The following is a 22,192-nucleotide window of genomic DNA, read 5'->3' on the forward strand; positions in this document are numbered from 1 at the left end:
TACCAATTTTATATATTTTGTGCTGTTATATTTGGAGATATGTAGTCTACAATATTTCTAGAAATAAAGTCCAAGTAAGAAGTTTATTAGGCAACAAAACATCCAGGAGTAAATAGTCCAAAGCTGGGACTGTAGCTTAATGTCATGTAAGACCTAGGCTTTCTCAATCTTTCTGCTTTACCAGCCTTAGCATTTGCTTGTCACATCATAGGCATATGATGGTAACTGAACTTCCAACCTTCAGGTCTGCTTAGAGGCAGGAAGAAAATAAAAGTGGCAAAACACTTAAGGAGCATACTCAACTAGAAGTCCTAGTGGACTTTGTGAAAAGAAAAAAAACTTTTTCAGAAGCCCACTAGATGACTTCTACAACAAGCATTACGGGACAGAAGTTGGTCACATGACTATGCCCAGTCCAACTAAAGACAGTTAAATTTTTTCAACTTTACCATGGCGTGAAAGCGATACGCAATCAGTAGAAACCATACTTGGAATTTTGGTCCTTTCCCAGGCTAACCATGTGCAGTAGGATACTCTCTCCTGCTCGGCAGCGGCAGCCAGCAGAAGCTCCCAGTCGGCCACAAGATCGAGAAGGCAAACAACCGATACACTTACAAGCCTTCTGTACCCATACAACCATTCTGTTTTTCACTTTCAGGACAGTCTTCAATAAATTACATGAGAGATCCAACACTTTATTATAAGATAGGCTCTGTGCAGGTGATTTTGCCCAACTGTAGGCTAATGTGAGTGTTCTGAGCACATTTAAGGAAGGCTAAGCCAAGCTACGATATTTGGGAGGTTAGGTGTATTAAATGCATTTCAACATAGGATATTTTCAACTTACGGTGAGTTTATCGGGAGGTAACCCCATTGTAAGTTGAGGAAGATCTGTACTGGCTAATGAGAATGAGATTACCATGAATAGTCTGGACCAATTATGAGTCATTCCCTCTAGCTAGGGTGATGTCCCCTGAGATCAAAGGTTCTTCTCTGGTATCTGAACAAAATGAGGTTTTTCTTGGGGGGCCCAGCACAACGCCCGCCACACAGAACGCGCTTGTCCTTTTACTCAACATTTACTGAGCATCCACTACGTGCCAAAGGCGCTGTGGAGGCAGAAATGGATTTGACACAATCTCTGCTAGGCAGGCTGAGATTGGTCAAAGTTTAAAAAGGGTTTAGTACTCGGTATCAGCTCCCCAGTTCCCAGCACTGGCCCCAGAGTCCCTAAAGCTAATCTATCGGCTCCAGTTGACACTGCGCAGGCGCCGGCTATCTCGGCTCGCTCTCCTGACGCCCCGCCCAGAACGTGAGTCCGCATGCGCACACCGCTTTCTCTCGCTGACGCACCCCCGGAAGCACTGGCAGTTTCGGGGGCGGGGCCGGGAAGCGTTTCCGGGGGCGGGAAGCGCAGGCTGAGGCGGTCGCGGCGGCGACGGCTTGAACGGGCCTGGCGGCTACGGTGGAAAGTGTCCCGCGGGCGGGCTGTGTGAGCGCGGAGGCCTTGGCAGGTACGGCGGAGTCGGGACAACGGTAGCGAGGAGGCAGGGAAGGAAGCCGGAGAGGTTTAAGGGCTTCTCTGCAGGTCCCGGCGCGCGCGCCGCCGGCCCCGCTGGGCCCATTCCGCCTACCGGGATGCTTAAGTCGTGCGCGGGCAGTTGGAGTCCCGGTGCCCCGACCCCGACTCCTGCGGTCTCCAGCCAGCCCGACGCGCGTACCGCGACACCAAGGCCCCCGAGGCAGCGTCTTGCCCAAGGTCACCCCGCGGCGGCGGACCTCGGCTGACCAGCGCGCTTAGAGATCCCGCACCCGTCCGTCCGCTGGCCTTTCGGGGGCGCCGGGTGGGCTTGGCGGCCTCGGGTTGGAGCCAGAGCCGGGAGAACGGCTGCGCCCAGACTTCGCTCATTCTCTCTCTGTTTACCTCTGTTTTCTCTGTTGTTGTCTCTGTCACCTGTTGTCACCTGCCCTTTTTTGCCTCTCAACTCCGCGCTTGTCAACTTTGTATTTCTCTCCACTTTGTCTCTCTTAGGATCTGGGCCCTGTGTTTATTTCTGTCTGCACCTTGCTTCTGTAGTCTTCTGACCCTGTGTTTCCCTTTCTGTCCTTACTCGCATTCACGGCCTGCCGGTCAGTCCAGTTCTTTGGCCATCTGTGTTTCTCTCTCTGCCAATTTTACGTCTTTCTTGTTTCTGCCTCTCTTAACTGGGTTTGTCTGGGTGGGGCGGGGCAGGCCTGCCTGGACCTCTGAGCCGTGGAAGGTGACTCATGACCCCGTGAAGCTTCCTGCACTGGTGACATTCTCAGTGACTAGACTGTAGTCTGGCCTCAACTCTGACAGGTGTCTCTCAACCTAAGTGTCAGGGTGTAGGAGCTCCTGGCAAGTAGATAGGAGACCATCTCTGGGCCAAAGTAGCTTGATGAATCCTTGCCTTTTCTTTCCGGCACAGCTCCCTACTTCCCTTTGTTCCATCGGCTTATCCCAGGATGGTCTCCAGGGCTCTCAGGAGCCTGCTCTTTGAGTTACAGCTGTTAACCAGGCCTGTCCAGAGGCTAGCAAAGGGTCAGTCAGATCCTCTGCCCCTTGGGGCTCCTGGAACAGTAGCAGAATTTCTGGGAGAGCTGGATGCTTAGTTCAGACTGTGTCATATGGACAGGTGGGTTAAGAGAAACCTAATAATTTGGGGTTCATTCTTTGCTTTACAAATGTACTCACTAGAGAAATAAGCCAAACACAAAAGAACAAATATTGTATGAGTCCACTTATATGAGGTATCTAAAATAGGCAAATTTATAGAGGCAGAAAGTTGAATATGGTTTACCAGCGGCTGAGGGGAGGAGGGAGTGGAGAGTTACTGTTGAATGGATACATTGTTGTAGTTTGGAATGATGAAAAAGTTCTGGAAATGGATAGTGGTGATAGTTGCACAACATTGTGAATGTACTTAATGCTACTAATTGTACACTTTAAAATGGGTAAAATGGTAAATTTTAAATATGTGTTACCACAATACAAAAAAAAATTGCTCATTGGAAACACCTGGAACTAACAAGCTCTTTGAAAATGTGATTTTAAAAATTGATTCCGTAGCTTTTAGGAACATTAAGTTGCACCTACGTTTATTGATGCCTGCTCTCTTCACAGCCAAGGTCTTTAGTAAAGGAGTTTGTTTAAAAGAATTCGGTTAAAATCTTCCTCAAGTTTTCTACTTGCTGCAGGTTCCCGCCCCGGCTCTCCTCCTTCTGTAGTCCTTGGGTTTAGTGCAGGAATCTGCTGCATAAGTAGGAAATTTGAGGAAGAATTTACTTTTCACGTGAAAAAAACTCTTCAGGTTGGAAAAATAGCCCTTTTATTATAACGCAAAATTATGTAGTATTTCTTGTGTGTTTTCTGATAGTGGAGGCCTTTGTTTCAGGTTCTCATTTAAGCTATCAATTTGCCTGTACGGTAGTTTATCAAGCCGTCTTATACAGCTGCTGAGTTACTACCGTGTTGAATTCTAGGTACCATCGATTATTTTATGTACTACCAAAGGAAGAGAAAACACTGCCAATTAAGCTATGACATGCTTTATGATCATTTAGGTTTTCAAAAATTCTTATTGAAAACATTTTCAGAGTTATTTAGGCATTTTTAAATAATATTCTAATGTATATATAAAAAGAAAAAATAAGTGAAATAGATTGGTTTAAAGTGTTCATTAAACTTCTTAACATTCCTACTCTTTTCAATACTTTTCAGTTCAGAGTTGCGTCCATACTTTTCCCAGTGTTGGCCTTTGTGCCATCAAAAACGTTGATGAGGCTCTCGGGAGTGCCCTATCATTGTCTCAGGCAGTGACAACTATTAAAATTTCCACCTGGCCATCACGTCCTGCTTTCAGAAATTTTAAAATGTGCCTCTTAAAATCAATTGAATATGCTCTATATTATTTTCATGAACTTTTCCTTTTTGCCTTATTTATATTTGCAGTTAGACTAGAAAGAGGTTTTTGTCTTATTTGTAACATATCCAGGAAAAAAACGTTTCCTTTTGTTGGTATTAGTTAATAATTTTCATGAAGTGAGTACTCTTTCTGCCTTCTGCTTTCTTGATTTGAGCTTATTATCCTGCATTCTAATGAATATGAGGGTGCAGTTAAAAACATTTCCTCAGCTTTATTGTAATGTAATGGAAGGATGACTGATAAGTGTGGAGTTAGTGGCCAGAACAATACTTTCTCTTTTGAATCTCAAAGGGTTTACCACAGTGGAATGTTTGCCCTGAAGTTTTAAATAAAATGTTCAGCTGTGACTTAAAGGGAGACACGAATCAAACTTCATCAAGTAGGTAGCTTGTTTTTTAAAAATTCTAAAATAAGTTTTACTAAATTGTCTAAAGTGTTCCAATTAGGAGAAAATATAGGGATGCTGATTGACAGTGGTCTGGAGACTGAAAACACTTTCCAAAGAATATTTTAATTCTGCAGAATTACATAGGCATTGACCGATGTGCCATGATAACGTAAGGTGTTAACATTAAAGGGAACTGGGTGAGGGGCATATGGGAACTCTTGGCGTTCTTGGCAACTTTTCTGTAAATCTAAAATTATTCGAAAATTAAAAGTTTATTTAAAAATAGTATTTATTAGCAAGGCACATGTACACAGTGAATGGCACTAACAACTCTTACATTTTCAACATAATTTTTCCTTTCAGAAGTCAATGTGATTTTAATTTGAAGCAAAACTGAGAAATGGGTTCCTGTTCCTCATTCATTCATACTGCATTTTGATGGCCATGGCATAAGAAACTTTATCCCAGGAATACGACTTTGCATTAGGTAAGCTATAAACTTGCTAAACGTACAATTTTTAGAATTATTACTAAAATAGTTTCTTTTTCAGCAAAAATAATAATGTAATTGTATTTAATGGCTGTAGACCAGAAAGTTCTTTTACTTCTCTTCTGGGGAAGACATATTGCACATTTTAAGGCCATTCGCTGCCATACGTTGTTGTACTGTTAGAGCATTTAACTTCAGAGAAAACTTTTCTGCTAAGTGACTTTTTTTTAGCTTAGAAAAATATTAGATTTGGAATTACAGTTCTATTTGAATCCTGACATACAATTTCTGAGATATGTGACCTTGGGCAAGTCTTTTAACCTTCCTGAGTTTCAGTTTACTCATCTTTAAAATAAGTATGATTGAGGGCCGGCCCCGTGGTTTAGCGGTTAAGTGCGCGCGCTCCAATGCTGGCGACCCCGGTTCGGATCCTGGGCACGCACTGATGCACCGCCTCTCTGGCCATGCTGAGGCCACGTCCCATATACGGCAACTAGAAGGATGTGCATCTACGACATGCAACTATCTACTGGGGCTTTGGGGGAAAAACAGGAGGAGGATTGGCAATAGATGTTAGCTCAGAGCCAGTCTTCCTCAGCAAAAAGAGGAGGATTGGCATGGATGTTAGCTCAGGGCTGATCTTCCTCACAAAAAAATAAATAAATAAAAATAAAATAAGTATGATTGAGCCAGCCCCGATGGCGTAGTGGTTAAGGTTCGGCGCCGTCTTCTGTGACCCAGGTTCGGTTCCCAGGTGCAGAACCACACCGCTCGTCTGTCAGTAGCCATGCTGTGGCAGCTACTCACATAGAAGAATTAGAAGGACCTACAACTAGAATATACAACTGTGTACTGGGGTATTGGGGAAGAAAATAATAATAATAAAATAAAATAAATCTGATGATACAGGTGTTACTGAACCAGGTTTGTTTTTGCCGCTCTCCCAGAAAGCCAATCACAGAAACGAGATTGCAGCAGAGAGAGAATTTTAATCACAAGGCAGCCAAGTGAGGAAACCAGAGAACAAGTCTTAGATCCACCTCCTCGAAAATGAGGACTTGGATATTTATGGGGTAGGGGGACAAGGAGATGTGAAGTGTGGAGATAGATGATTGGAGATGAGAAGAGGTGAGGTAATTGATGATCTGCACAAGCGTAGTCAAATTTCATGGCTCTTCATACGACCCGTGTTCCTAACATGATGGCGTTAGCATGATCTGAGGATGGAGTTTTTAGCCTCTTGACGTCAAAAGGTCACTTATCGGGCACCTCTGCAGGCCCAGTTGATGAGTTGGTGGTCTCAACACACATGAACTGGACAAGGGGGTCCTAATTCCTGAAAAGCAGCTCAAACATATGTTACCATGGTGACCCAGCCAGGGAGATGTTATCTATAGGAACCTAGTGGGAGTCGGTTAGTATATTGCCTTAGCAGCACAGTTAACAATGGGCGGGTGAACAACTAAAAGCTATAATTAGTAATTGCAAAAAAAAAAAAAAAGAACAACTTTAGTTACTAGCTACCTAATCATCCATGGCTAACTGCTTACTGGTTTCACAGGGGTATCACAAGACCCAAGTTTACTCAGTCTGCTTGGTGAACTGTAAAGTATTTGACTAATGTAAAGAATTTTGGTAGGCATGGGGTATGGGTATTTTTATACATTTGTGCCAGTCTTTAGATTTACTAAAGTAATATTTACTGTTTAAATGTGCTCGCCGCGGTAAGCATGCAAATTACCATATGCTCTGATTAAGAGATCTCTGGAGGGCTTCAAGACAAGTAGCTGGTGGGTCTGCTTCCCTGTTATATTGCTGTCATCTGTGTTTTTAGGATACGTAATTGGTGTTTAAATAGTGTATAAAACTTGACATACAGTTCTTCAGCTGAATAATAAATACAGGCTACTATTAAACTCATCGAAGTTGGAAGGGATCTTGGAGGTAATCTAGTTCAGTGATTCTTCAATATTTGCGCTTCGTCTTCTGCTTTAAAAAAAGCCAGATAGCCTCCATGAACCATGGAGGGAGTGAGCTGGGCTTGGTGTGTTTGGTTTAGAACTGTTGGAATTTTTTAAAAAACTAGTGCAAAGTGATGTATAAAATTGCCAGTACCTCATTAAGTCTGAGGATGGTGAATAATTTGCTCTAGAGTTTATGAATGCATTGTATGTTTTAGATTATTTCAGTTATTTGTGAAAATCAAATATTCACCTTTACCTTCCATACTGTCTCATCTCTCAGGCTATAAAGGGCCTGAACAAGAGTTTTGAATTTAAATTCCAACTTCACTGCTTACTAGTTATATGACCTTAGGCAAGTAGTTTAGCCTCTTTGTTTATTTCCTATTTATACAATAGGAATAAAAAGTACTTATTGAGTGGATTGTTACGAGGATTAAATGAGGTAAAATACACCAAGTGCTTTGCACAGACTCTCGTACGATGCACGCATTTAATAAATAGTAGATGCTGTTATTATTCCTGCTAATTGTGACATTTTCCTAGTTACCCAGTCAGGAAACTTCACAGTGGGTATTGGTAACTAGTTTACCTTGCATTACTCTATTTTTTAAACAGCTTTATTGAGACATAATTCATATACAATTAAGAGTTTTTTAGTATATTCAATGGATTGGATACCCATCACTACAATCCAATTTTAGAATTTTCATCCCCCCTAAAAAAAGAAAATAGCAGTCACTCTTCATTTCCTCTCCCCATAGTTCCTGGCAGCTGCTGATTTACTTTTGTCTATGGATTTCCCTATTCTGGACATTTCATATAGATGGAATCATAGAAGATGTGGCCTTTTGTGTCTTAAGTTCTTTCACTTGGCATAATGTTTTCAAGGTTCAGCCATGTTATCACATCTATCAGTACTTCTTTCTTTTTTATTGCCAAAAGAATAGCATAATACAATAATACACACATAGTACATAATAAAATGGAATAATATTCCATTATATGGCTATACTGCATTCTATGTATCCAGTCATCAATTGAGAATATTTGGGTTGTTTCCATTTTTTGGCTATTATGAATAATGCTGTAATGGACATTCATGTGTAAGTTCTTTGTGGACATCAAATGTTTTCATTTCTCTTGGGTATATGCCTACTAGTAGAATTGTTGGGTTACATGGTAGCTCGATATTTAACTTTTTGAGGAACTGCCAAACTGTTTTCCCAAGTGACTACACGATTTTACATTCCCAACAGCAATGTGTAAGCATTCCAATCCTTCCATATCCTTGCCAACACCTGTTATTATCTGTCTTATTTATCATAGCTGTCTGAGTGGGTGAGAAGTGTTATCTCATTGTAGTTTCGATTTGGGTTTCCCTAATGAATAATGATACTGAACATTTTTTATGTGCTCATTTGTGTATCTTCTTTGGAGAAATGTCTATTCAAATCCTTTGCTCATTTTTCAATTGGATTGTCTTTTTATTATTGAATTTTAAGAGTTCTTTATATATTCTGGAGACAGGTCACTTACCAGTTTTATGATTTGCATATGTTTCCTCCCATGTTGTAGATTATCTTTTCACTTTCTTGGTGGTGTTGTTTGTACCTTACACTACTCTTGCATCTTCCTGCCTACCAGTTCAGTTAATCCCATCAATTCTACCTCTGTTTTCCACGCTCACTGATACTTTCATTACCTCTAACCTAGACTATATTTGCTGAAATCTTATAATTAGCCTCTGCTTCAGACTTGTTGCTGCTTTAAGTCCATCAGCAGGTTATCCTTCCTGAACGTATTTCACAGCATATCACTCAGAAGTTTTGGGTGCTGCCCCCAGTGCCTACCTTTAAGGCTCAAACTCATCTTTCAGCAGGATAGTCTTAGTCATCCTTCCCAGGTTTATCTCCCATCACTCTCTGTCACTGGTAGAAGGAAGCACAGGTGATGATCTGTGTTACTAGGAGTGGTCTTGAATGGAAGAGAGCTGAGAAAGAGCTTGTGAGATGGCTTTCTGGTGGGAATTTTATCATAGCCTAGGATCTTGCCCTCAGTGTGATGGGACCAATAACTCAATTTCTTCATGCATCACAGTCACAGTGTACTCAACCCACGAGAGATTAAAGTAAACAAACTGGAATGCCATGTGATTTATAATTTTTCTTTCTCTGTTAATAAGTGAGATAGGCTTATAGTTTTTTCTTTGTTGTCCAGTTTTGATACTAGGGTTTTATATAAAAATGATTAGTAAGTTTCTTCCTACCCTTATTCCTTTTCCCCGTTCTTCCCCCTCTGAAACAGTTTATATAGCATAGGAATTAATTATACAGAATTTGCTCATAAAATATTTTAGGCCTGGTGTACCTTTGGAAATAATTTGTACTTGTTTTGTAATTTCTCCACAATTATTGATCTGTAGAGATTTTTTTCTTCTCAGGTCCGTTCTGACAATTTACATTTTTCTATAGAACTTTTTATCAGTGAGACTTTAAAATTTATTAGTGTGTTGGGGCCGGCCTGGTGGCATAGTGGTTAAGTTTACGCATTCCGCTTCAGCGGCCTGGGGTTCACCAGTTCAGATCCTGGGCACAGACCTGCTCACCACTCATCAAGCCACGCTGAGGTGGCGTCCTGTATAGAAGAGCTACAACTCTACAACTATGATACACAGCTATGTACTGGGGCTTTGGGGAGAAAAAAGAAAAAAGAGGAAGATTGGCAGCAGATGTTAGCGCAGGGCCAGTCTTCCTCAAAAAGAACAAACAAACAAATAAAAATTTATTAGTGGTAATTGTCTTCTATTTTTAAAAGTTTCTGTAATGTGATTGTATTCCATTTCTTATTCCTAACTTTGTGAATTTGACATTGCAGTTTTAATTTCTTCATTGTTTTAAGAATTAAGAATTTTGTTTAGGGCCAGCCCTGTGGCTTGGCGGTTGTGTGTGCGCGCTCCGCTGCTGGTGGCCTGGGTTCGGGTCCCGGGTGTGCGCCGCCGCGCCGCTTCTCCGGCCATGCTGAGGCCACGTTCCACGTACAGCAGCTAGAAGGATGCGCAGCTATGACATGCAACTATCTACTAGGGCTTTGGGGGAAAAATAAATAAATAAAATTATTAAAAAAAAGAATTTTGTTTAATTATTGAATGTTTGAGCTTTTTAAAGTTTATCTTTAGTATTTCTAGATTTATTACATTGTATAATCACGTAATCAAATATGCTCTATGTATGCATTTCTGCTTTGAGAAATTTATTGATGCTCTCTGTGGCTACTTATATGATTGTTTTTGTAAATATCCTATGGAAACTGAACAAGAAGATGTGTTATTTGTAGGATACAGAGGTTGTATGTTTCAGTTAAATTATCGTTATTAATGACACCATCTGAACCTCTAGATCCTAGTTATCCTTTGCCTACTCGATTTATTAAGGATTAAAAGATACTTAGATTTTTTACTACAATTATGTTTCTCTCACTGTTGTTTTGTTTTTTGAAGACTATACTACCTTTACACATAAAAATTCACAAAGTAACCCTCATTGTGAATTATAGAATTCATCAATTAGTAAACTTTCATCCCATTTGATGCTTTTTACATTGAATTTTGCTTTGATAGTAATAGTTTTGCTTGACTTATTTTTGTTTTCATGTACCTGTTCTTTTTACTTTTGACCTTTTTGGTGATGAATTCTATCAGCTTTTCTATGTCTGAAGAAGTATTTTGCCTTCATTTCGAAAGATATTCTGATTGGATATAGAATTCTAGGTGCACAGGTTTTTTTTTTTTCAGTACATTAAAAATGTCTTCTGTCTTGAATTGTCTCCTGTCTCCTGACTGACTTTGTTTCTGACAAGAAGAAACGTTGTGTCCATTGGTCCTCTGTACACAATGGATCTTTTTTCTCTGGCTGCTTTTAAGATTTTCTCTTCATTGCTGGTTTTTGTTGTTTTTTTTTTTTTTTTTTATAATTTTATTTATTTATTTATTTTTCCCCCAAAGCCCCAGTACATAGTTGTATGTCATAGTTGCACATCCTTCTAGTTGCTGTATTTGGGACGCGGTGTCAGCATGGCCGGAGAACCGGCGCGTCAGTGCGCACCTGGGATCCGAACCCGGGCCGCCAGCAGCGGAGTGCACACACTTAACCACTAAGCCACAGGGCCTGCCCTTCATTGCTGGTGTTAAGTGATTGGATTATGATGTACCTTGGTGTAGTTTTCTTCATGCTTCTTGTGCTTGGGGTTTATTGAGCTTCTTGGATCTGTGAGTATCATCTTCATCAAATTTGGAACAATTTTGGCTATTATTTCTTGAAATAAATTTCAGCCTTTATACACCTCCCTCTCCCCTCCTTCAGGGACTCCCAACTAGGCACCTTGAAGTAGTCCCACAGCTCGCTGATGTTCTGTTCCCCCTTCCCTTGGCGGGGGGGCAGTGTGTGTTTTTTCTCTCTGTTTTATTTTGGGTTGTTTCTATTGCTATGTTTTCAAGTTCACTAATCTTTTCTTTTGCAGTATTTTGTTACTCCCATCTAGTGTGTGTTTGATTGAGTCTGTAGAAGTTCGATTTTGGTCTTTTTATATAGCTTACCTGTCTACCATATATGCTTAATTTTCCTCTATTTTCTTGAACATACAGAATATAGAATTTTCTACCAATTGTATAAATTTGTCATTTCTTTATCTGTTTCTATTGATTGATTTTTCTCTCTCTCTCTCCTTGTTATAGGTTATATTTTCCTGCTTCTTTGCATGCCTGGTGATTTTTTAATTGGATGCTAGTCATGAATTTTACCTTTTTGGGTTCTGGATATTTTTGTATTATGTAAATATATTCCAGCTTTCTTCTGGAACACAATTAAGTTACATGGAAATAGTTTGATCCTTTTGAGACTTGTTTTTAAGCTTTGTTTAACAGGACCAGAACTGCAGTTTGTGTGGGGCTAATTTGTCCCCACTGCTGGGGCAAGACTCTTCTGAATACTCAAAGTTTTCTGTGCAGGGGAGTTTTCTTCTATTAAAATTTTTATTTGATATTCCTTCTGCTCCATTCGTTTTGTTCTTTCTCTCAAGGACACTAATTAGCCATACATTGGATCTCTGTTCTCTGTTCTCCTGTTCTATTATCTTCTCTTGCTGTTTTCGTGGTTTTATTCTCCTCTTGCATTCTAATAATAAAGTTCCCCCAAAGTGGCTTCCACATCATTGGTTCCGTTTTCTGCAGTTGCAGTTCTGCTCCTTATTGCCTATTTAAATTTATTAGTTTCCTTACATCTTGTCTTTAATTGTCAGCTCTTTTTTTCATATCATTATGCTATTTTGTCTTATCTTCCTTATAGTTTATTCATAGAGACCATGTTTTCATAAGTTTGTGGAAAACAGTTTAAAAATGCTATCTAAACTGTACTCTTCATCTATCCCTTGCTATTTTCTTCTTCTTTGTTGTTGTAGAATCTATTTACAGACGCATTTGTTTACAGAATAAAACCAATAAAATAAAAACCAGTAGTTTTATTCTGTAAACAAATAAAACTGTACTGAATACAGTTTTATTCTGTAATAAATGGTTTTATTCTGTTTATTAACTCTTTAGAGGTAAACATTCTGTTTGAGTCCCAAATTTTCCCGCTTTGTGGGTGGATTGCTTTTGGGGCCTTCACCATACACCTGCATGCTGTTAGAATCAACGCTCAACTCTTGAGCTGGAGGATGGGCTGAACCATATTGACAACAGGGGTTAGCTTGAGTGGAGTGACTGGGGCGGGAGGCTAGATCTTAGGCACTGTGAGGAGAGCTCGAGCTCTGTGCACTTCCTTCTGTGTTGGTGAAATTGTGATGCCAGGGGCCTCCTTTTGTCTCTTTGGCCCAGTTGGCTATGTCTTTGCTTCTTTCTTGGGCTACTAATGAGCCCACTCTTTCCTGTTAAGTTTTTAAAAGATTTCTGCTGAGGCAATATGCATCCTTTGGTATCCCTATGCAGCCACCTCTGAATGTTGTCAGTCTGCAGGACTTTTTAGCTATAGGCCTTCCAAATTTGTGGTCCTCTGTCAGCATTGCTGCTACTGTACCAGGATTGCTTGGTATAGCAGGTGGAGTTGCAGGGGCAATGTCTCCCTTTAGTCTGGCCCGATCTTCACTATATCCTTAATTAAAGTTTGTGGCATATAGATAACTTTGATCCCTCCTTTCTGGGACTAAGGCCGCTTTTTCCATATTTCTTAGATTATTTTGGTTAAAATGTGGATGGAAGGAATTATATGCTATTCTTAAGGCTTCCTCTTACCCTGGTGACACCCAAATTTCTAGTGACGGGATATTTAACTGTAGGGTATACCTGGTCCCCTCCTCTGAATTCCTCCTGGATTTGTAATTTCTTGTGGTGCTTTTATCAGGCTTTGCCTTGAATAAAAGGGTTGTATGCATGTTTTTTTGTCTCCCCTAGCAGATTAAAAAACTCTGGACAGTGACATTCCTTTATCATCTTAGAAATCCCCCACAGTACCTTGCATATAGTGTTTTATGTTGTGGGGTTTTTTTATGTTTTTTTTTTTAGTGAGTTAATTACATCTATGAAAGTCTTTTAAACAATTGAAACAGCAACTATGCTATTAATATAGGTCACAGCTGGCTGTGAGTTTGTAAATATTGCTTATGTAGCAGGAAAACCTGTAGGAGATGTTCAGGCTTTGCATGTTACTAAGGTCAGGGAATGTGTAGAAATGCCACACTTGCCCAAAGTTAAGGGCGGAAGTCAGATACTTATTAAATTACATGGACTATTACCACCTTTACACAGTTAAAAATGAAGTTACATGACTTTTTTTCCAGTTTTTTTTTAATATGTGGTAATATATATATATATATATCATTCAGTGTGCCGCTTTAACCATTTTCAAGTGTACAGTTTAGTGGCGTTAATTACAGTCACAGTGTTGTGCAACCAGCACCATTTTCTGTTTCCAGAATTTTTCATCACCCCAAACGGAAACATTCTGCTCATTAAGCAATAACTCCCATTCCTCATTACTCTGAGCCCCTTATAACCTCTAATCTACTTTCTGTCTCTGAATTTGCCTCTTCTAGGTATTTCACATAAGTGGAATTATACAACGTTTGTCCTTTTGTGATTATAAAACATTTGTCCTTTTGTGTCTGGTTTATTTAAGTTAATGTTTAGCATGATGTTTTAGCATAGTGTTTTCAGTGTTCATCCATGTAGTAAGCATGTATCAGAACGTCATTCCTTTTTGATGGCGTTCTGTATGTCTTTTAAGTATAATAATTGATTTATAATGTTATTCAAGTCCTCTGTTTCCTTACATAGATCTTCTGTCTGGTTTTTCTATCCGTGATTGAAAGTGAAGTATTGAAGTCTCCACATTTTATTGTAGATTTGTCTCTCTCTTCAATTCTGTTCATTTTTGCTTCATATGTATTTCTCTTGTTAGGTGCACATATGTTTTATAATTGTTATATCTGCTCGATAGATTGGACCCTTTATCAATATTTTATGTCCTTCTTTGTTCTTGTAACCTTTTTGACTTAAAAATCTATTTTGTCTGATAATAATATAGCCATCCCAGCTCTCTTTTAGTTAATATTTGCATGGAATATCTTTTTCCATCATTTTACTTTCTCTCATCTCTTTGTGCTTTTATATCTAAAGTGAGTCTCTTATAGACAACATATAGATAAATCATGTTTTTTAATCCAGTCTGCCTTTTAGTGAGAGTTTAATCCATTTACATTTAAAGTATTTACTGATAAGGAAGGATTTACTTCTACCATTTAGCTGTTTTCTCTATATCTTGTATGTTTTTTGTCTTGAAGTCTTCCCTGACTTTCTAGTAGTTCTCTTGAGGTTTACAATTAACATCTTAAACTTGTAACAACCTAGTTTGACTAATTGAAACTTAGTTTCAATAGTATACAAATACTCTGCTCCTATACATCTCCATCTCTCTCCCTTCATATTGTTATTGTTACAGATTACATCTTATATATTGTGTGTTTATTAACATAGATTTATAATTGTTGTTTTATTCATTTGCCTTTTAAATCATACAAGGAAAAAAGAGGAGTTGTAAACCAAAAATATAATAATATGCAGTCCCTAGTATATGGTAATTAACTCAAGAAAGGTTAGTTTCTTCTCTTGGCATCTCTCCCTCTCTCTCTCAAAGATAACTTTGTTTGATATCTTTGTTTGGGTTGTCTGATTCTTTTATCTCATACTTAGAAAACCTGGCAGTTAGCAATGTTTGGATACAGTCTTAGAGCCAGGTGACAGATAGCACCTATAAATCTGTTGGGTTTTCTGGTTTGTTTTAATTTACTGTGGAATTACGGGGCGTGAGCAGGATCTTCAGCAGAGTTCATCTTGTTGATTGCTATTGTTAGGTATCGTCTCTAATGCTTGACATACCCCAAAATGTATATTTACAGTAACAACACAGGTAATCCCTTATTCTTTGTTATAACTTTATCTTCAGATTGAGTTCATTCAGTAACAGGGACAATATTTACTATCCTCTTTGGTGTATAACTTTTTAAAGAATTTGGAGACCACCAAATAGAAGGAATACTTTACCTTACCGATCATTCTGCTTCACATTATCAGAAGCTCTTAAAGGGCTAAAATTCTAACAGCAACTTAGAGAAACCCATGTTATTTGGGGCTTTAGTGAGTTTGCCCTGTGGTGCTGAAGGACCAAAGGCATGATTGTTTTGGCCCTGCCACTTCAGCCCCTTGGCCCCCTCACTGGATTCTACCCTGGTGTCTCCTGTCAGTTTTCTGCAGTTGCTGAGTTCATTCCTGCCTCAGAGCCTTTACGTATATTTTTCCTTCTTCCCACGATTCCATCCTCACTTACTTTCTCACCCCAGCTTGGCAAATGTGGGTTGAATCTGAGGCCTCCTAAAAATTCTGTCATTTTGACAGGTATCATGTTTGTTTTGACTAGAAATATTTACTTTGTTATATTTAGGGGATTTGTATAGCTTACAAATATCTCTGTGGATTCTATTCTGTCTGTCACAGACAGGGGCAAAATCAAGACTTAATACCGTGAAGAGTGGTGGGTGGTTCCTGCTTTGGCACACTCACACACCTGCAAGCCTTGCTCTGGGGAATGAATGCTCCACCCACTGGTGCCCACGGGCAAGGAGACTTTACAGAACTATGGAACTTGTCTTAGTTTTCTTAGTGATCAATGTTTCCTTTTGGGCTGGAATTAGTACTAATTTTTCTTTCTCTTGTAGCACTGAACAAGATTTGTGATGAAATGGAGCCTGGAACAAACTCTTTTCGAGTAGAATTTCCTGATTTTTCCAGCACCATTCTGCAGAAACTGAACCAGCAGCGCCAGCAAGGACAGTTGTGTGATGTCTCCATTGTTGTCCAAGGCCACATTTTCCGGGCACACAAAGCTGTTCTTGCTGCCAGTTCACCCTACTTTTGTGACCAGGTACTCCTGAAAAACAGCAGGAGGATTGTTTTGCCTGATGTAATGAACCCCAGAGTGTTTGAGAACATTCTCCTATCTAGTTATACTGGACGTCTAGTAATGCCTGCTCCAGAAATTGTTAGTTATTTAACAGCAGCAAGCTTCCTCCAGATGTGGCATGTGGTAGACAAATGCACTGAGGTTTTAGAGGGAAACCCTACGGTCCTTTGTCAGAAGCTAAATCATGGCAGTGACCACCAGTCTCCCAGCAGCAGTAGTTATAATGGCCTGGTAGAGAGCTTTGAGCTGGGCTCTGGGGGCCATACTGATTTCCCCAAAGCCCAAGAACTGAGGGATGGAGAGAATGAAGAGGAGAGCACCAAAGACGAGCTGTCATCTCAGCTCACTGAGCACGAGTACCTTCCCAGCAACTCGTCCACAGAGCATGACCGGCTCAGCACTGAAATGGCAAGCCAGGATGGGGAGGAGGGGGCCAGTGACAGCGCTGAGTTCCACTACACGCGGCCCATGTACAGCAAGCCCAGCATAATGGCTCACAAACGCTGGATCCATGTAAAGCCCGAGCGCTTTGAACAGGCGTGCGAGGGCATGGATGTGCATGCACCCTATGATGAGCACCAGGTCACTGAGTCCATCAATACCATGCAGACAGAGCACTCAGTCCAGCCTTCAGGAGTAGAGGAAGACTTTCACATCGGGGAAAAAAAAGTGGAAGCCGAGTTTGACGAACAGGCTGATGAAGGCAATTATGATGAGCAGGTGGATTTCTATGGCTCGTCCATGGAAGAGTTCTCTGGAGAGAGGTCTGATGGGAATCTAATTGGGCACAGACAGGAGGCTGCCCTAGCAGCAGGCTACAGTGAGAATATTGAAATGGTAGCAGGGATTAAAGAAGAAGCTTCCCACTTAGGATTCTCAGCCACCGACAAGCTGTATCCTTGTCAGTGTGGGAAAAGTTTCACTCACAAGAGTCAGAGAGATCGACACATGAGCATGCACCTTGGTCTTCGGCCTTATGGCTGTGGTGTCTGTGGTAAGAAATTCAAAATGAAGCATCATCTCGTGGGCCACATGAAAATTCACACAGGCATAAAGCCGTATGAGTGTAATATCTGTGCAAAGAGATTTATGTGGAGGGACAGTTTCCACAGGCATGTGACTTCTTGTACCAAGTCCTATGAAGCTGCAAAGGCTGAGCAGAATACGACTGAGGCTAACTAAAAATAGGATCTGGCCCTTGAGTGGCAGGCTCAAAAATAAACTATGGTAATTATGCAAATCTGGGCACAGATGATGCGTGCTACTTGCTATTATGAGAGAAGCTTAAAAAAAAAAGGAAGATATTTCTGAAAGACCAGCTCTAAGTAGGCCAATTAAAAAGTCTAATTCCTCAGATTTGTATGTTCTAGTCCAGGCCTGGAGGGGGTGAAGGGGGTAGGTTAACCCACCTCCCAGCTGGCAAGGTAAACCTTGAGGCCCATGTGATTGAGGCAGGTGGACTTGCTGATAGAGACACCTGCAGTGGGAACTGGACTCCAGCCCCCCAGTTCCATGTCAGGTGGCAGCAGTTTTTGATCACTCATATTACAAGGTCATGTTGGAATTTCATTTTGCTCTTACTATAGATACTTAGGTAATGTGGGTTTGTTTTGGTAGCTGCTTCACTGAATGAAATGCTACTTAGGTAAAAGCTACAAATAATGTGATTCCTAGGATGAGAAATTGATTAACAGCTCTCGTCTGGTTTTATTCTTTCTAAATGGTATTTTAATTAAAACTACGGAAATACTAAGAGGATGACATTCTAAGTATGAAACAAATAACATGGTACAAGCTTCAATTTCTGTAAGATGCCGCTGTCACAATGTATTTCAGACTCTTGATAAGGCAAAGTTTTATATTTTAGTACTAACATTTAATTTGAGCAGTTGTATCTAATTGTAATTCTCTAGAGTGCCAGAGATAGGTATTTCTAATTGGTTTGCTGTCCCAAATCCTGTTTGCTGAATTGTAGCATCCACACAATGGGATTTGCTTTGACTCTGACCTCGGTACCATTGACTGCTCCAGGCGTTTCTCTCACAGATTATGGTGCTTCCCAAAGAGACCACAGTTATTGGGAAGGAGCCAAAAGTCACGGCTGAAAGTTACCCATGGACTTTCAGGAGTTAGTAGAGTGCTACAGTGATACTTGCCGAGTAGCAGAATTTTGAGTGGCAGGTTATACTTAGGGGGGAAAAAAAACAACTGGCCAAGAAGAGAGGAGTCTTGAAAATACACTGGTGGGGGAGATACTCTTAGAGGGGTACCCTGAGCTGATACTGCCAGTTCTTTAGGAGTGCTGGAATGTGTTTTCAAAGGGGGAAAGAAGGAGTCCTAATTTTAGAAAGTAGTCTACAGATTCATGCTCCCAAATTATAGATAAAGCTGCATAAATTTACAAGTCCACTTAGCTATACCTACCAAAAAACAACAAGAAAAGCAGCTATTCTGAGACCTTTTCTGCGGATCAGATGTTTTAGGTTAAAAAGGAAGCATATATTCAGGATGCTTGTAGGCTGTGTAATATACCTGAAGGTATCACCAGGGTAGATCAGGGTGCTAGTACTATGTCAACTTTTCCATAAACTTACTGGTCTGTTACTTCCACATGGAAACTTTTTTTCTTTAAAATAAAAATAACTCTTCTTGGATTTGGGGTGAAATTTTGTTTTAAAAGTTTGGCTTTGCTCTAATGTGATAGACATTGCTGGCAATGGCCTCTGATCCTCAAGCTCCAACCACCAAGGCGTTTGCTTGTTGAACGTTGTCTGGAAAGGGGAAAGAAAGTACTTATTTACCAGTTAACTCTTATAATCAAGATTACAAAACAGGGATCTGTTCATTAACACTGTATCATTCTTGATATATAAAAAGCACTTTGTATTTAAAACTTTATTATAAATATATATATATTGATTTTTTTAACCTAGAAACTAGATATTACCTCTTGGTTGTTTGCCACGTTAATATCCTCTTCTCTTAGTGTTGAATCTTCACCAGTTAGCAGTCCTTTCTCTGTGTACCTGACGGAAGTGTAGAGAGGTGACTGTACAGGCAAGCTCCATTGCTTCTTCTCTTTTCCTCATGGTAGAAGCCAGTGGGTTTTAGGTATGATCCTTGCCATTATGTGTGAGGAGAAGTTGTTTTATTATTCCAACTAATTTCAGTACTAACGCAGTGAAGCCGTTTTGTTCTGCCAAAAGCTGATCTCTCTCTCCCATGTATTAGCACACCATTTTCTGCCTGTTTGGAAAGTTTGATGTGCTGTTTCCCATTAAAGATTATATTCAAATAAGCGTTAGGATGTTTGGGAAGTCTGAGAGGTAAAATAAAAGTATTCTGGAAAAATCATGGTCCTTCAGTTAGGCTGAAATCAACACGGCACCCTTGTCATGAGTAACGATGAAGAGCTCTTGTTCAGCCAGGAGTGGTGGGCAGCCCTTGGGTGGTAGTTTTGGAAGCAGTCAGTTGTGCTGGGACTTATTTAATGTGTTGTGAAGAGAGGTGTATCTTTTATGGGAATTCTTACATGTACATCAGCTACTAAATGTAGAATTTAAAGTATAAGTTCCTCACATCTGCTGTTGTTTTTTGTGATAGTTGGGGTTTCCCTAAAAATTAGGGTTGCTAATTGGGTGAACCAGACCCTGTGAGATGGTTGGGCATCTGAAATGCTGGCCGTGTTCAGAGAGGCAGGGGAAGGGGATTGCCTTAGTTTGGATATTAAAAGTGAATTTTTATAAACTCTGCTTTTTAGGATTAGGAGATCATTACTACCTTTTTTTCCTGCCCATCCTGGGTTGGATCGTCTCTCTCCTTAGCCTCAGTACAGCTTTAGAAAATCTTTATCCTTCCAAATGAGTTTGGATAGTTGTGGGTAACATTTTCCAAACAGTCTTTCAGGGATCGTGTCAATGGCCTACAACCAAGGTATTTGTCGCTCACTCTGAGTCTTAACTGTGGTTTTTCTCTAATCCCAGTGGGAAAGGGCTTCAAGGCACCACCAGTGGTATTTAATATTAGTACCTATACTATGCCTTTAATTTTAGATATACACATGACAATAATCCACTTGGTAAAGACATATCACTGGCTAACTAAGGAAGGACTGCGGTAGCCTTTCCTCGAGGGTTGAGGGTCACCCTCATGCGCTTCTGGGCCCCAGCCTGTTGATTCTGATTTCTAGATCTCACTTTGCTCCAGTCCCTTCTTTTGGCCACTACTTTCAAAGAGTCTGCCCCAAAGGGTCTCCTCCATTCTAGTGGGCATTTGCAGACTAAACTGACCCTAAGCTGACTTCTAGCTATTTGGGAAAGCTGCTTAGTCCCGGGGACTCCTTCCTGCGGAGGCACGCACAGCCCCAAGCTGCTTCGGACGTGGAGGCAGGCAGAAGCACAGCTGTGCTTTCTCTGGAAAGAGAGTGGCTGCGCCTCCTGGGTGAGGCTGGAGAGGACGCCATCACACCAAATCCAGGTGTTTGCTTTTATAAGGTCTCTGATAATTTAGGAATGCTAGAAACCAAGCAACATGCTACCCCACAGCCCGCATCTGTGCCACACTAATTTTGTGATTTAATTGCTTTCATGGGTGACTAACTTTGTTCAGTGAAACCAGGGTTTGTTTGTTTGGGTTTTTTCTTTGCTAGTTATATATTTAAAGGTACATATTTCTTATTTCAGATCTCTACTGATAGTGCCCCATGGGAAGATGCTGGAACACATTTTGCAAATGTGACTTTTTTTTTTAGTGTTGCTTGAAGCCTGTGTCATAATGTCAGTTGCTGCTGCCTTCTTTCCTTTTATGAGGTTCCCGATGTTTCTTCCAGAAAATTACTTTATTTATGCAAGTCAGGTGACTCTTACACCACAAAACCATTTGATGATAAACAGATTATCATTAGGTGCATATCTTATTGATATTTTGTGAAATGTTATGCCTGTGTTGCGAAAGTTGAATAGTTTTGTCTTTATATATTGCTGTCTTCAGTGTACAGCATGGTTTTACTTAATTGAATGTTACTGTTTAATATTTTCTTCTTATAGAAGAGACCATGCCCTTTTGTATGACATGTTTTAATAAATGTTATCTGTCAACTTTGTAAAAGTTTTGTTTTTCACTCTGAGGGTATGACCACATGTCTTTGTTTTCATTCTGCCTTTTACCACCTGAGAATAAAAGTTATTTTGTGGCCTTTTGATAAGTAAATGACAAATAGAGAATCTGATCCAGTGGGTAGTGAGTGACCCTTTGCTGTGCCGGGCATAGATGATGATCTCATTTTAACCCCCACCAGCTCCATCAGGTGTTTGTTTAGGTGAACTGGGTATTCTCTGTTTGCTCCTCCAGATCCCATTCCCACCCTGTGCTTGCTCTGGACCCTGGCCTCTGTGGACCTGTCCTTCTGGCTTCTGTTCAGGATTTACCAGAGACGCTAGAAGGAGCTTGGCAGATGAGGAGAGAGAAGTCGGGGAATTTGCTCCCCGGGCTCCTTCCTGCCAAGGGAGGTTGACAGTGGCTGGGCTCCTCTGCCAAGGACCACAGCTCCTGTCAGGCAACTTCACAGTTTGGTAACCACACCTTCCCCGTGCCCTTTCAAGCTGAGGATTCGTCCTGACTCCCTATATCACCAGCCCTTGCGGGCTTTGCTGTCCCCATAGGAGTTCCTTAACCCTGCCCATGCCCTTTGTAAATAGTCCCTTTATGAAACTCGTCCGTCACCCCAGCTGAGTATGCCATCTGCTTCATGCCAGGGCTGATGCTGAGGTATGCTCATTTCACACACAAGCCTGCAGTGACTCAGAGAAGGTAGATGTGTTACCAAAGGTGGTGCAGTGACTGCGGGGTGGAGCTGGAGTTCAAGTGCAGGACTTTATGGCTACAACACATGGAAGTAG

General features: G+C 40.6%; 1 protein-coding gene across 1 annotated transcript; it reads left to right on the plus strand.

The window, feature by feature from the left end:
- The first annotated feature begins 1,421 nt into the window (after positions 1-1,421).
- On the plus strand, positions 1,422-21,423 carry ZBTB43 (zinc finger and BTB domain containing 43). Its single transcript, XM_058524062.1, has 3 exons — positions 1,422-1,514; positions 4,699-4,822; positions 16,051-21,423. Exon 3 carries the CDS (start codon positions 16,074-16,076, stop codon positions 17,475-17,477), a length of 1,404 nt encoding a protein of 467 aa, XP_058380045.1. The 5' UTR covers positions 1,422-1,514; positions 4,699-4,822; positions 16,051-16,073; the 3' UTR covers positions 17,478-21,423.
- The last annotated feature ends 769 nt before the right edge of the window (positions 21,424-22,192 follow it).

The sequence above is a fragment of the Diceros bicornis genome, chromosome 28 (assembly GCF_020826845.1).
Source record: "Diceros bicornis minor isolate mBicDic1 chromosome 28, mDicBic1.mat.cur, whole genome shotgun sequence".
Classification (NCBI taxonomy): Eukaryota; Metazoa; Chordata; class Mammalia; order Perissodactyla; family Rhinocerotidae; genus Diceros; species Diceros bicornis.